The 14,760-nt window shown below is 51.2% G+C and overlaps 1 protein-coding gene across 4 annotated transcripts in view; it reads left to right on the plus strand.

Moving 5' to 3' along the window:
* Positions 1–14,760, plus strand: part of DLGAP5 (DLG associated protein 5) — a 351,164-nt gene that overhangs the window by 203,887 nt on the left and 132,517 nt on the right. For all 4 annotated transcript variants that reach the window (XM_085626824.1, XM_085626826.1, XM_085626823.1 and 1 more), the window contains 2 exons: positions 7,168–7,262; positions 8,133–8,293. In XM_085626824.1, coding sequence (XP_085482950.1) covers positions 7,168–7,262; positions 8,133–8,293 — 256 coding nt within the window. The remainder of the gene's footprint in view (positions 1–7,167; positions 7,263–8,132; positions 8,294–14,760) is intronic.

A 14,760-nucleotide genomic window follows, 5' to 3' on the forward strand; every position in this document is an offset into this window, starting at 1 on the left:
ACCCCCCCCGTCCCCAAACGTGATCTGCGCTTCAGGTGGGCTGTTAGGGAATCCGCATGCCTTCAGGGAGGTGCACATGTAGGGCGTGACGCAGCTGCAAGTACTTATAGAATTGGGACTGATGCAAAGAATATCAGGCACGAAGGTCCGCGAAGGAGCGCATATGACCGCTCGCCCACACGTCACCCAACTGCGAGATCCCAATGAGGTCCCAGGAACGAAAACCCTGCAACCCACTCACCTCCCTAAGCCAGGTGCCCCACTAGAGGGGAGAGCACTGAGTTAGCTTACGTGTCCATTGAGTATGCCTCAAAGCAGCCCACCAGGCCACCAGCACAGAATGTGTTGCCTCTGATAGTTGGGATGGGGGCCCCCTTATAGCATGGAGTGGATGCTAGAGAGGTCCAGTGCGTGCAGCTCGAGTCTGTAGGCCGGATCGGATGGACCCCCATTGACCCAATCGTGAAAGGAAAGGAGGCGTGTTGCCAAATAATAGATATAAGTGGGTCATCCCCATCCCCCCTGTCAAATGATGGAATCCGACAGGTGCTCAGGGCCAGATAAGTCCTTCCATTCCCTCATAGAAACTTAGAGGCCATACTGTCCAGTTCACGGAACCAGGTCCTCGGGAAACAGAAGGGGGTGTTTTGGAGGAAATAGAGAAACCTGGGGAGAATCCTCACTTTAAACGAGGCGAGACTCCCCATCTGGTTCAGAGGAAGGGTTTGCCACTTTTGGAGATCTGGTTTGGCTTTCTTCACGAGAGGAGTAACATTGAGGGCCCAGCCCAATTCGGGGAGCAACGTCACCCATATCCCCAAATACTTAAACGATTGGCGCCGGAGAGGTATACTGGACTGCCAGTCGTAACATTCCCTGGAGAGGTGTAGAGGGACCAGGACTGACTTGTCGGGGTTCAGCCGGAGGCCAGATGCCCGCTCGAAGGACTGAAGAATCCAAATGCAATGAGGACCGGGCGGGGTCTGCCAGGTAGAGAAGAACATCATCCGCGTAAAGGGCAATCTTGTCGGCCTCCGCGTTTGGCCATTCCCAGCCCTGCACCCACCTCTCGGACCTTATCAAGGTCGCCAGAGGTTCCATCGCCATGGCAAAGAGCAACGGGGAGAGGGGGCACCCTTGTCTCGTTCCCCGGCAGACGGGGAAGGGCTCCGACAGGACCCAGTTGACTAGGACACGAGCTCTCGGGTAGGCGTATAGCACACGGACCATGCCACGAAACTGTGGACCGAAGCCCATCTCGGTGAGAAGAGCATCTAAAAAGCCCCAGTCCACCGAGTCGAAGGCTTTTTCAAAGTCCACCAGGAGGATCGCTAAGTAAGGGGAGAGCAGGTGTCGATGGGCCAGGCCAGGTGTAGCTGTCGAAGACCATGCCGAGTGCCACGGGAGGGCATAAACCCCCCCACTGGTGTGGGTGGACCAATACGGTCAAGTACGGTCGGAGCCGTTGGGCAAGGATCGTAGCAAAAAGTTTTAATTCCGTGGCGATAGTCCGCACACTGCGAAGAGGGAGGTTGGGATTTGGAAAGAACCACGATGGTGGCCATACCTGCCTCCGGTGGAAAGGAACCCTTGTCCACCTCCTCCTCAAACAAATTGGTGAGGTGTGGCAGACGGGGTCTCGCGGTACAGAGCATAGTGCATAGTATTCTTGCAGGAGGCCGTCAGGGCCTGGTGTTTTGCCAGAGGTGGTCAGGGTGATTGATGAGGCTATCTCAGCACAGGTGATAGGGCGGTCCAGGTCCGCCTGGACGGCGGGGGTCCAGGCGCAGAAGGTGAGTCTTCCCTGTTTCCAACAAGCCCTCGAGTGAGAGTTTCGGGGGTTTGGCCGTGTAGAGCTGGCAGTAATAGGAAGCGAAAGCGTGAGCCATCGTCTGGGGGAGCGGCACACCGACCCATCCGAATTAACTGTTTCAGGGATAATGCGATTCACCCTGGGGTAGGTGGCCAATCTGTGAAGAAGGGAGCCGTTCTTATCACCCCATCCATATGCTCTGGCAACTGACGATAGCCAGAGGCGCTTGGCTTCTTCCATGGAGAGTTGAGCAATCTCTGGCTCGCAGGCGAGCTAGAAGTCTCTCCCCGGATGCATCCGTGGTCACGGATAAGTTCTGTTCGAGGCGCAGCGCCAGCACCTCTCGTGAGGAAATCTGGAGTTTCGGCTCCTGCCTCTGACGCCGGAGCTTGCCCTTAGCAACACCGCGGATTGTGGCCTTGCTCGCCTCTCACAGGGTACCCGGGGAAGACACTCTTCGGTTGTTGGTCAGGAAATAGTGTTGGAGTTCCTGACCCACTACCATCCTGAAATTCTTGTCCTGAAGAACCCATGCATTCAGTCTCCACGTCTGACGGATTGAGGAGGCCTGTGCTAAGTAGGACCGGGGAATGGTCAGAAATGCCCCGGGGGAGAATACGGACGTCCTGGATCGCAGCGCAATCCGTCGAAGGGACAAAGATGGCATCAATGCGCGTGTGTTTAGCCGCGGAAGTATGAGTGAACTGTTTGGCCTGTGGGGTGCCAGACCCGCCATGCATCGCAGAGGCCCAGTGACTTGGACCAGTTTAAGTGTTTCGCCTGCGAGATCCTGTTGAGGGAAGGGGAATCTGATGTGTCGAGACCCGGGGATGAGACTGCGTTAAAGTCCCCACCGATAAACGTGGACCTGAAGGAAGTGAGGACACAAGGTCAGCGGATTTTGCCAGTGTCGCTGCAAGCATCGAGGGAGGCGCATATAGTGAGACTAAGTTTAGGGGGTTACCGTTTAATGTGCCACAAAGAGCTAGTGACGAGCCCTGCGGGTTGGAGCCCCTAGTGATCCCCCGAGTGTCACAGCCAATCATACCCATATTGTGCCAGGAAGGGACAGTGATTCCCCAACAAGTGTTTACTGAAGTAGGAGAACCTCCACCCAGAGGCGATTTGCGTATCGTAATACAGCCATGCGTTTGAGGCGGTCCAGGAGACCGTTAACGTTCCTTAACAATATGTGAAGGGAGGCTCTTGGTATGGGTGGGTCAGTCATGGCGAAAAGGAGCCCTGTCAGGAGTCATTGGTGGGCACGGGGCCGCTAGCCCAGCTACAGATATTGGGAGAAGACCAGATAAGTCCCCCAGGGAGATGGAGCCGGAGCCAAGTGTTGTGCGAGTGTTGGTGTGGCAAAAAAACAAAACTTTGGAAAGAACAATCCCAACCCCCTCCCCCGCCCCACCCCTTCTCCCCCCCCCCCCCCTATACTTCGAGAACAGAAGCATCTTTTAACCCACCCCCTAGAAACCAGAAAACTGAACTAAAACGCTCGGGTTGAGCAGCGTGGACCCCTCCATATGAACAGATGTACAGTGTCTCGGCAGAAGATGAAGAATCAGAGCAAGTAGTCTGCCAGAGCCCCGGGCCCTCCGGCGATCAGGGCCCATCCGCAAAGTGCCACCCGCGTCAGCAGTCGCCCAGCAGCCGATCAAAGGGCCGGACTACGAGAGAGGTCAGTGTCTGTTCTGGTAAGGCCCCGCCGAGCCGGAAGTGGAGGAGTCCCAGACCGGCTGCCGGAGGCTTGGCGTTTGAGACTGGGAGGGAGGGGGGGGGGCATAGGAGGGGTCAGAGGCCAAGGAGCTGGGAGACCCCCAGGGCCCATGAGCTGTTAGGCTTGAGGATCTTTAGTTTGCTCTGTGGTTTCGATGGCTCAAATAGGCTTGAATGTAAACCCCTCCACCCTATCGTTAATGTCCTGGAATGTCAGGGGCCTGAACAACCTGCGTAAATGTAAGCAGGTATTACATTATTTGAATCGGCACCGGGTGGACGTTGCCTTCATTCAGGAGACACACTTACACTCATCTACCAATGCCCGCTTCGCGGAGTCCTGGGGTCCACACAGGTACTTCTCCAATTTTAGTAACTCTGCTAGAGGGGCTGCAGTGTTGATCCATAAGAGAGTCCCGTTTCATTGCCAACAGTTTCTGGGGGACAGGGAGGGGCGCTACTGCATAGTGAGGGGGGTGTTGATGGGCCACGGGGTCATTCTTGTGTGTGTGTATGCTCCTAACACTGATTCCCCGGACTTTTTCCACGCGCTTGCCGCCCAGCTCGCTTCCCTTGAACCGGCCAGTCTCCTAATTGGCGGAGATTTCAATCTGTTGCTCGATGTGGGGTTGGACAGCACCTCTAATGCCACTGACTCTAAGCCCCGGGCACGGCGCGCTCTCTTAGACCTCTGCCACCAATTTTCCCTGACTGACATTTGGCGCAGACGCAACCCGGGTACCACTGACTACACTCACTTCTCTGGGCAACACAACACTTGGACCAGGATTGACTACTGGCTCCTTTCCCCGGGCCTGTCGCCCTGGTTCCGTACACTGCAGACTTTCCCTAGAACCTACTCTGATCATTCTCCGGTCCTACTGTGTTTGGACGTTCCCCGGCCCGAAGGCTTTGAGCGGCAGTGGCGATTCCCTGGGAGAGCCCTGTTGGACGACCTCTTCGTCCACGAGGTTTCCGAGGCCATTGAGGATTACTTTACGATAAACACCGGCTCGGTAGAATCATGGGCAGTGCTCTGGGAGGGGTTCAAGGCATACATTAGGGGGGTTTGTATAGCTAAACATGCTGGGGTCCTGAAAGCGTTGCGCACGACAATCGCTCAGTTGGAGGTCCAGCTAGCCTCGGTTGACGCTGAGGCGAGGCGGGCTCTGTCGGAAGACGTGTTCACTAGGAGACTGCGCCTCCTGTCCGACTACCGGGAGGCCGCAGACAGAGATCCTCTATCTCGGAAAATACCATACCGCACGCAGATACGGTGAGGGGGACAGACCGGGGCGCACGTTGGCACAGGCTCTGAGACCGTCATATAATAAGTCCTTTATAACGGAGGTTAGGGGCGAGGACGGTACACTCCGCACTACACCCACGAGATTCGGGACGAATTCCTGGACTACTTCTCGACTTTATACAAGACCAAGCAGAGCGAAACCTCGACTTCGTGTGAGGCCTACTTATCGGAGATCGCGCTGGTATTCCTTGACAAGGGAATGCAGGAGTTCATGGCGGAACCCATAACGGTGACTGAGGTTCGTGGGGCGATTAAGGTACTTCGAAGCTCCTCGGCCCCGGGCCTTGATGGTTTCTCCGGGGATTTTTACAAGGCCTTTTCCGACCTTCTGGCTCCCAAGCTAATTGAGGTATATGCGGAGGCCTTGCAACGGGAGATTCTCCCGCCCACCCTTAGTGAGGCAGTCATAGTTCTGCTCCCGAAGCCGGACAAGGACCCGGCGCTGTGTGGATCTTATAGGCCCCTCTCTCTATTAATCATCGATTATAAGATTCTTGCTAAAATAGTGGCCAATAGACTTTCCCAACTGATGGAATTCATCACAGCGCCCGCTCAATCAGGCTTCATACCCCATCGTTCAACGTCATTAAATTTGCGGACGCTATTTACAGTATTACATAGAATAAACCCTGACACGCCCGCGGCGGCGATTCTTCTCGACACTGAAAGGGGAAGGGCAGGGGGGTCCCTCGGGAAGGCCCCACTTCGACCTCCCGGCCCGCCACCCGAAAAGGTAGCCGAGCCCCCCAGCCCACTCCCCACTCACCAGAGATTCTTGCCTGTTGACACCGGCCGGTCCCTGCCAGTTGGATGTGGCTCACGAGCTGGGCCGGAGGAGGAGCAACAGCCGACCCAGGGATCAGCATGGGGCCCCCAGCCCCGGGAGCAATGGGTGTCCGAGCAGCGACAAGCGCGGATAGAACGTCACGCTGGATGGGGGTGGCGTGAGGAAGGAGGGGGCGCCCGCTGCCCGATCCCCACATCCGGTGGGCCACCCCAGCCACTACCCCAAGAGGGCAGGAAGCAGCAAGTGCAGGATGGATGCACTCTCAGGAGAGTGATCGCGCCGTGCAGATGAAGGAGAGGGGGGCCCTGGAGAGCCGGACACCAACCTTGCACACCTCCCGATACGATAGCTGCCGCACGGAGGTCCCCCAGCAGTCTGCAGTTGCTCCGGCATGCCCCAAGTCAGCAGCAAAGCACGGGTGCCGGCGGTTGCCCCGCCTTCCGCAAGGACACGGACTCGTGAGTGCTGCTGCAGATGTCTGGCCCGGGCCGCCGCCGCCACCGCACCACCACGGAGTGCAGGAAGGCCCACCAAGTTTGCCGACCACAAGACGGAGGCCGGGGAGCTCACAGCTGGGCCGGGGGAGAGCCGTGACACAGAGCGGCGCTTTAGGTCACCATCTTGAAGCTCTGGAGTCCTGGAGACACGAAGGCCGGCATGCCGCCCCTGGAGGTAGACGCGGTTGACAGGCAGCTCCGAGTCGATCCCTGTGCCCCAGGAGTCAGGGAAGGCGGGTAAGGAGGACGAATGGGTGCCAAGGAACACAGGATGCGAGGCGAATGACGGAGGGGTCCAGGAGCACTCTTAGAGTGCGACCGCCATCTTGACACCTCAGGCCACGCCCCCAAAATGAACACGTTTTGACTATCAATTGGCCACACGTCCTCCCCAGGTTTATCCTGTCCTTGTGTTTAAATTGAACTAATAGGGTCTTTCTGTAACACCAAACCTCTCTGGATAAACTGTGGGATTTAGGTGTAATAGTAAGCACGTCTGATACAGATTTTTTTATAATCTAGATTTGGAGACCTCATGTGACTTGAGAAGAGTGCAGTTCATGGCTCAGTATGTTAAACTTCAGCCCGCCCCTCCAAAATAGCAGAGTAACTAGTGCAGCAGTATTGCAGGCTGTGCAGTTCCTGTTGAGCTTGCCAAGACCGCATGCTGTGTCCATGTATTGGTCTTTTCACCAACAGAGGCTGTCATCCTCGCCATAACCCACATGCCTCTTTGTATTCTCTGAAACCCAGCCTATCAGTCTACTGCTATACAACCAGGACGTGCTGCAGAAGAAAATGCTTATGATTTAATGCTACCACTGCTCTTCTATCATTTTACCTTTGGATGCCACTGATCAGAGTTGAGCAGGGTAGTTCCGATTTCATAATCTTTAATCAACAGATGGTTTTGCTGAGATTTCTTTATCTCGACTAAGTTTAAAAGTGCGAGAAATAGAAGTGAGATCTAGTATATGTTAACCTTATCTTTATAGCATTTACTGTTTTAAGAGTTTCACCAGTCAAATTTTGGTTGCAGGGATACTCTCCGATTAGAGATTGAAAGGCTGACATCATTGTGTGTTCAATGGGAACAGAGTACTGAGTTGACTGATGTGGAAATTCCAGAGGATGGTAAGTCCCAGCAGACACTTTTAAAATATTTATAGTCCACTTAAACCATGCTAACTAGGATCGTTCGTGAAAGGGTGATATTGTCTTTTGTAGGTCCTCAATAGTATTTAATAGTGGTTGCCACTGTGGTCTGTTAAAATGACTTCTCCACGACTAAAGGGCATGGTTTCAGTATTTCAAATAAGACAAAACAAATCTATCTATTTGATTTTCTTGATAATAGTAGTTCATCAAATAAATTGGCAAGATTAGTGTATATATGAGAGGCTCATCCTGTATGTATACGGATATATGCAGTAGACCTATGGAATGTTTGCAGTCATTTGACTGCTTGTATTCAGATCCACAGGGTTAGGGATCCCAGGTAGGGGCCCTAGAGGGTAGAGAGGTCCTCACTGAAAAGGCTTAAGGGATACGTCCTCCCATCATATACTCAACAGTCCAAAAAGGTGTCCCTTCTGGAACCAAAATGGTTCCTGCAGGAAACAAAAAAAGAAAGGGAGTTTTTTTTTTTTACAGTACACCAGTTATTGGCCGACCCACTTTTGTGGGTGGGAAGGGAAAGAGACCCTTTTCTTAATATAACCCTCAATTACTCTAGTATTGACATGCTTCATCAGGCTCACCCCAACACCTAAAGGTCCGGGTGGGCTCAACCACTGATTGCTGACTTCTTCCTTCAGCAACTTGTTTTGTTATTCCATATCGTATTCATGAACTCTGCCTCTCTGTAACCAATTTCAAACTATTGCAGATAAGGTATCTTAATTCTACGTAGCCAGTATGAGCTTTAATGTACTTAACCTTTTGTAAACCCAGCAATGTTGAAAAAACATTACCAATGTGATAGTTTTATTTTTGTTGCTGCAGCTAAAGCGCTCATTCGCACAACTGTTGGACAAACCAGACTACTCATGACTGAGCGATTTAAACAGTTCGAAGGCTTGGTGGATGACTGTGAATTTAAACGCGGTGAGAAAGAAACCACCTGCACAGATCTTGATGGATTTTGGGACATGGTTAATTTTCAGGTATGTCTTGGTATCCTTCAACTGTAGTTTACTATATCATGTTTTTGTGACTTTATATTTTGTTAAATGTATGAACGTTTAAATTCAGTGGAATTGGGTCCACGTTTTAAACCTTGATTGCAATGAGTGAAGGGGTTGTAGATAATTTCTGAGAGTCACTTGAACCGGGAAAGTGTGAATTCCAACTGCACTTTTCTTCTTAGCTTACTTTCATTATGCAAGTATTTTCCATTACTTTGTGAACCCAGTTGTTCCCATTTGAAGTCCCATTAGATGTATGTGTAGGATGTATTCATTCTTGCATGTAATTGGTGCCATAAGCTTGATCATACGTCTGTGATCCTATAAAGAGGCTTTGCCACTTCAATCTACAAATTGATCTCTCTATGCCACAGCTTGCTTTGGTTTCTTTTGATAACTTTTTGTTACGAAGAATGCGTGTGCCTGATGAGTAAAATTACAGTTGTCATGCCTATGTTCCGTATTGGGAGGGTGTGGTAGTTGCAAGCTTTTTTCGCTTTTTCTGGTTTATAGAAAACTAACTTAATACCTTCATGCTGCCATTTATGATGTACCCAGTAGTTACAATCGTTTTTATGAAAGCATTCAAAGATATTTGCATGATTGTATGACAGCATACATGTACAAAGCAACCTTATCACAGTAGGGGCCTAAGCTCTTGTCAGGTGACTTATTCATTGCATACATTTCTAATATCCAATAAATGGATATACAGTGGTAAGGCAGGAACATGGAGATGGAAGTTGAGGAAGAGGTGAGGCCATCCGGAAAAATATGCTTGACTACTTAATTCCCCTGCTTTCCCGACAGCCCCTTAGTGGGATAGAAACCAGTTCTTTCCACAGCGATGGCAAAACATTATTTGAAACCTATGGGGACAAAGTAGCTCTCGGAGTACTTTTTTAAATTATTTTTTTATTAGCATTTGACAAAATAGAAAAACTGTATTACAACAGAACAGGCCAGTATGTTGGTACATCATAATGGATATTAGCTCAGTGTCAGTTCGTACATTGGAATGTAAACCCATACCCGGTCCCGCCAAGCACAAGCCTTCAGTATGAAACCGTATTGATCTCATACATGAATGGTCACCACGATGGTTGTTTGCGAAACCAAATAACCGGTCCGCCTAGCATAACATGCAGCAGAACAAATCTCTTGGGGCAGTAGAACCCCATAAAGTTCACAGCTCCTGCCACAGGGTCCAGGGGTCCCGTCCCCTCAGTGCGTTGCCCCCAGGACAGATTCTAACTAAGGCTCATGACATGCATGCTCACCCAGAGTTCCGCCAGCCAATTCGCTCTGTCCCTTTACCCATGTCAGAAAAGGGTCCCAGATATCCCGAGGCAGGAGGCACCAATTCCCAGAATGTACTTAGCTGCACATTACCATAGGTGACATCTGCAATCCACCTCTTAAACAATGGCACCCTCCTCCTCCCCCAGTGTACCGCCACTTGTCGTTTTGCGTAGAGTAATAGTAAGGCATGTAATTTGCGCAGTTTGGGCGGGGTGTCTTTAACATAGCCCAGTAAGCCTAAAAAAGGCGACTGTACCGCCGGCACCCCAATAATCTGACCAATCGAAGTGAAAACTTTTGACCAGTACTCCACAAGCATTGGGCCATCCCAAGCCAAATGTAAAAATGTAGCGGGGGAATATCTGCAGCGCCAACAACTATCATCTTTTAACCCCATGTGGTGCAGGCTGATGGGCGTGCTATAAAATCTATTTAAATATTTAAAATGGATCAGGCGGAGTCTGTAGTTGGGTGAAAGCTCAGTCAGTCAGTTGCTTGCAACAAAAATCCCACTGTGCCTCGGTTAATGGGGTGGGAAGATCTATGTTCCAATATTGCAAGGATTTGGTCACCACCACCGGAGCTGTGTTCTGCATGTGTGTATATAAACGCGTAATCAGTTTACGTTGGGATGGGAATTTCAGTAGATTTTCCAGTGCGTGAAGTTGCGGAGGGGCCGCTGGGAAATCCCTAGACATCGCACGACATGTAGTTCGCAGTTTGATATAAAAATAGCTCAGCAAAGGGTACCGCCTGACCCTCCTCTGCAGACTGGGGCGGTCGGAATTCATTGTCGGGGAATATATCGTCAAATGTGCGCAACTGTAATTTCTGCATTAAACGCTTCCCAACCCCGTTTTCAAAACAGGGCATTATAGGATTCTGCGCTAAGGGGATGGTGGGGGCATACAGCAAGGGGATCCCAGCCCGCCTTCGCAACTCCTCCCAGGCCCACCGCAGCGTGCCGGCAGTATCAACGTCTCTATGTGGGCGCCGCAACGATTTATAGATTGCAACTCTTAGTGGGACAGGTGCGACCGCATCAATTTCCACCGCGACATGGGGCTGGAATGGCCTGGGGTGTACCCAGAAGTGCAAGAACTGGGCCTGGGCACATAATGCATAAAGATGCATGTCCGGAGCGCCCAGTCCGCCCTGTCGCAATGGGAGTGTGAGCATGTCCCAGGAGACTCGCGCCTGCCCGCCCAAGTCAACGAAATTAAGTGCGATTTAAGAGTGTTGAAGAAATGTGTTGTGAGTGGGATCGGAATATTTACAAAGAGATATAGCAATTTGGGTAGAATTACCATTTTTGCCAGTGCTATCCTCCCAGCTATAGAGTGGTAGTTTAGACCAGATTTTGACCTTCTCCTCCAACCATACTGTCGCGCGTCCATAATTTAGATTCCATATGGCCTGTGACCCGACTGATCCATATGCCCAAATATTTGACCTCTTCCGCCTCCCATTTCAAGGGGTATTCAGAATGCACCTGCGGTATGCCATCAGTTAATGGAAATATCACTGACTTTGCCCAGTTGATAGAGATCCCAGAGATTCCTCCGAACCGGATAAATTCCCTCAAAACTGGGTCAAGGTTTACCTCTTGGTTGAGCAAATATAGAGTCCCGTCATCGGCATATAGCGATATTTGTAGACTCCTGGCGCTAAGCCCCTCGCAGTATGGTGTTGCCGGATGCGAGCGGCCAGTGGCTCCATCGCGATGGCGAACAATAACTCGGATAGAGGGCATCCCTGCCTTGTGCCGCGCGATATGGGGAAGGGGTCAGATAGCATTCCATTTACTCTGATTCGGGCCCTAGGTGAGGCATACAGTAACCCTATCCAATTCATTAGAAGGGGGCTAAAGCCCATGCGGCGAAGTATGCCAAACCGATATGGCCACTCAAGGGTATCGAAGGCCTTGGTTGCATCCAGGAAGACCACGGCGGCGCGTACATCAGGGTGCAGGTAATGCAGGATTGAGAATATAGTGCGCAGGTTATGAGATGTGGACCTCCCCGGGATGAACCCCGATTGATCCGGCAGTGCAACCATAGGGATCAGTGGTTGTATGTGATTGGCAATCAATTTGGCTAATATTTTGGCATTGACATTTATCAGCGACAAAGGCCGATAGGAATGCACTTCCGTGTCGGACTTCCCAGGCTTTATTAAAGTGATTATGGCTTCCCTCATGGACTCAGGCAACACCCCCACCTCCAATGCTTCCTCATATACCGCCAATAACTTAGGTGCCAATTCATCAACGTATGCCTTGTAAAAGGAGGTAGTTAGACCGTCGGGGCCAGGGGCTTTATCAAGTGGCATGCTTTTTATTACTTGGGCGACATCCTCTACGGTGAACGGGAGATCCATATATTGCCTGTGGGCGTTATGAAACCAGACGAGGGCTATAGAGTACATAAAGGATTGCACCCCCTCGGGGCACGTGTCCTGGGTAGCAGTATATAACCCCGAATAAAACTCCAAGAACACTTTTAAAATATCCTCCTGACCCCTGATTACTGTGTCCGGTGCAGTGTGTATTTCATGAATAATAGTGGTGGACCTGGGTGGTCTAATCATACCCGCTAGTGTGCGCCCCTGCCTATCACCCTCCCCATAGCGCCTCGCCTCTACCTATTTCCCAGGGAAATTGACCTCCTGTTGTGCTGCCTCAGCGAATTCAATTAGCTTGGCTTTCAGGAGGCCAGCCGTATCTAGGTCCGCATTGGAATAGAATTTCCCCTAGAGTTCTCCTGATTTGGGCCTCTAGGGAGGCCAGTGTTCCCCTAAGAGCTTTCAACCCCCTGCCTGTCTTGCAATACATTTACCTCTGATCACGACTTTAAATGCCTCCCATAGGGAGGCCACCGTCTTCACAGATCCCGTATTTAAGTCAAAATATTCACTTATGTCAGACCTGATCTCCTCTCTAAACGCTCCGTCAAGCAGAGCATGTGGGGGGAGGCGCCAGGTGAAGGCACGCGGGATTGAGCCAGGTACTAATAATTTCAGCAAACAAGGGGCATGGTCCGATAACATGCGAGGCATGTGCAATACATTTAATGACCAAGAGGCAACATCGCGGGACACCAGCCAAAAGTCCAAACGGGACCACGCACTGTGATGATCTGATATGCAGGTGCCCTCCCTAAGCAATGGGTTCCTTGCGCGCCAGATATCCACCAAGTCCCCATCAGAGATGATAGCCTGTAGAGTGGCGCCAGCTGCAGCGTGTAAAGTTCGAGAAGTTCCCTGCCTATCCAATTCGTCATTCAGCACAGCGTTGAAATCTCCACCCCACAAAATCGTGCTGCAACCTGTGGCTCGCACTCTCATCCAGATATCAGCAAAAAATTTGGGAGAGTCCACGTTAGGGCCATAGACCGCCACAATGGCCATAGAGACCCCACATAATGAGCCAAGCAAAATGATGTACCGCCCCTCTGGGTCAATTCGCACCAATCCCTCCTTCCAATCCAGCCCCCGTTTGATAAGCACAGCCACACCACGTGCATAATTGGAGTATACAGACGAATAGACACTGCTTCAACGCTTATGGCGTATTTTCGTGGAATGCGTGTCATTCAAATGGGTCTCCTGCAACAAGCAAATATCTATATTGTGTCTAGCCAGGTAGGCATGCACTAATCGTGACTTCCTACCATCGTTTAGGCCACGAATGTTCCAGGTAATGCAATTCAGTACATTAGTGAGGGCATACGTTCCACACACCCCCTAGCTTAAAATGCATAGTGCTGACTAGTTCAAATCCAGCAATGAAGTTCACGAGCCATCCAAGGAGCGACATACAGACTGGCAATAACCCACAAGCCATTCCCCACCCTCCACCCCCCACCCACTCCAACCCCCCAATCAGGTTGCTGAATACCCACCCCAAAAAAACATAACCCCAACTTGAGCATTTCTGAACAGGGAAGTCTCCCATGGGGGCGCAGTGTCACCGGCAAGCTACCTTGTTCACACAAGGTGGCCAGGAATACTGCAGGTGAAGATGCGGGCTCTGGCGCAAGACAACTCACTACATGTAACATCATATTTGAGAGCGACAGATCATGCAGTAACCACCCAACCAACATATCACAGTGTCAATCTTCTCTTCTTCCAAGGTGAGACCTCAGCCAAGCATACGATACCCCTATCCGTCATTGTCGCTGAGGCGTTCTCCTGAAGTCTGTGCGTCCCCTCGAGCTCCTTTATTCTTCTTACCCCTATGTGCTTGGCAAATTTTAAAGCAGATTTCGAGTCTGTAAAAAATTGGACAGTTCCATCAAAGGACACTTTCAACTTGGCCGGATATAGCAGGGAGTATGGAACCTGTGCCTGAAGCAATATACGTTTGGCCGGGAGGAATGCTCGCCTGGCCGCCTGCACTGCTGGGGTGAAGTCAGGATAGAACGAGATGTCGTTACCTTTGTGCTGTATCTTCCCCTTATCTCGAGCCAATCTGAGGATGAGATCTCGATCTTGATAGTTAAGAAGTTTTGCTATGATGGGTCTCGGTGGAGCGCCAACCGGGGGCCTCTGTCCCAGCGAGCGGTGAGCCTGTTCCACAACAAAAACCGAGGATAAGTTCGGGTCAAATACCTCATGGAGTAGGTCAGTAATATAGGTTTCCATCCTGGAAATGGCGGTCGTCTCGGAAATTCCAGTGATGCGGAGGTTATTGCGCGTGACCTTGCCTCCAAGTCATCATTCTTGGCCCTGATGACCCCTAGTAACTTGTCCATGTGAAGCAGCTGTTCTTTTGTCTCTACTTGGAATTCATGGAAATCAGCTTGGCGGTTCTCCAGTACATCAAGGCGAGACCCGTGCGTCGATACCTGGTATTTGACTGAGTCCAGCTGCGACGTCAGCATGTCTAGTTTCGTGTCTATATTACGGAGGCTGGAACTCATCCAAGCGTGCTCACCTTTCTAGAATGGTACTTCTTGACAGCTGCTACTACTAAGAGAAGGAGTAAACTGCGACTGGGATAACGATCTTGCCATTTTGTTAAACTGGATCAAGTACGCCCCGAGAGCAGGGGGCGCGGTTTGCCGCGCTGCGGAATGGCCGCTTACTGCGCGCGCTCCGCCGGCCGGGACAAGATCCTTTACTAATCCTGCACACCGGAG

The sequence above is a fragment of the Triturus cristatus genome, chromosome 9 (genome assembly GCF_964204655.1).
Source record: "Triturus cristatus chromosome 9, aTriCri1.1, whole genome shotgun sequence".
NCBI classification, from domain to species: Eukaryota; Metazoa; Chordata; class Amphibia; order Caudata; family Salamandridae; genus Triturus; species Triturus cristatus.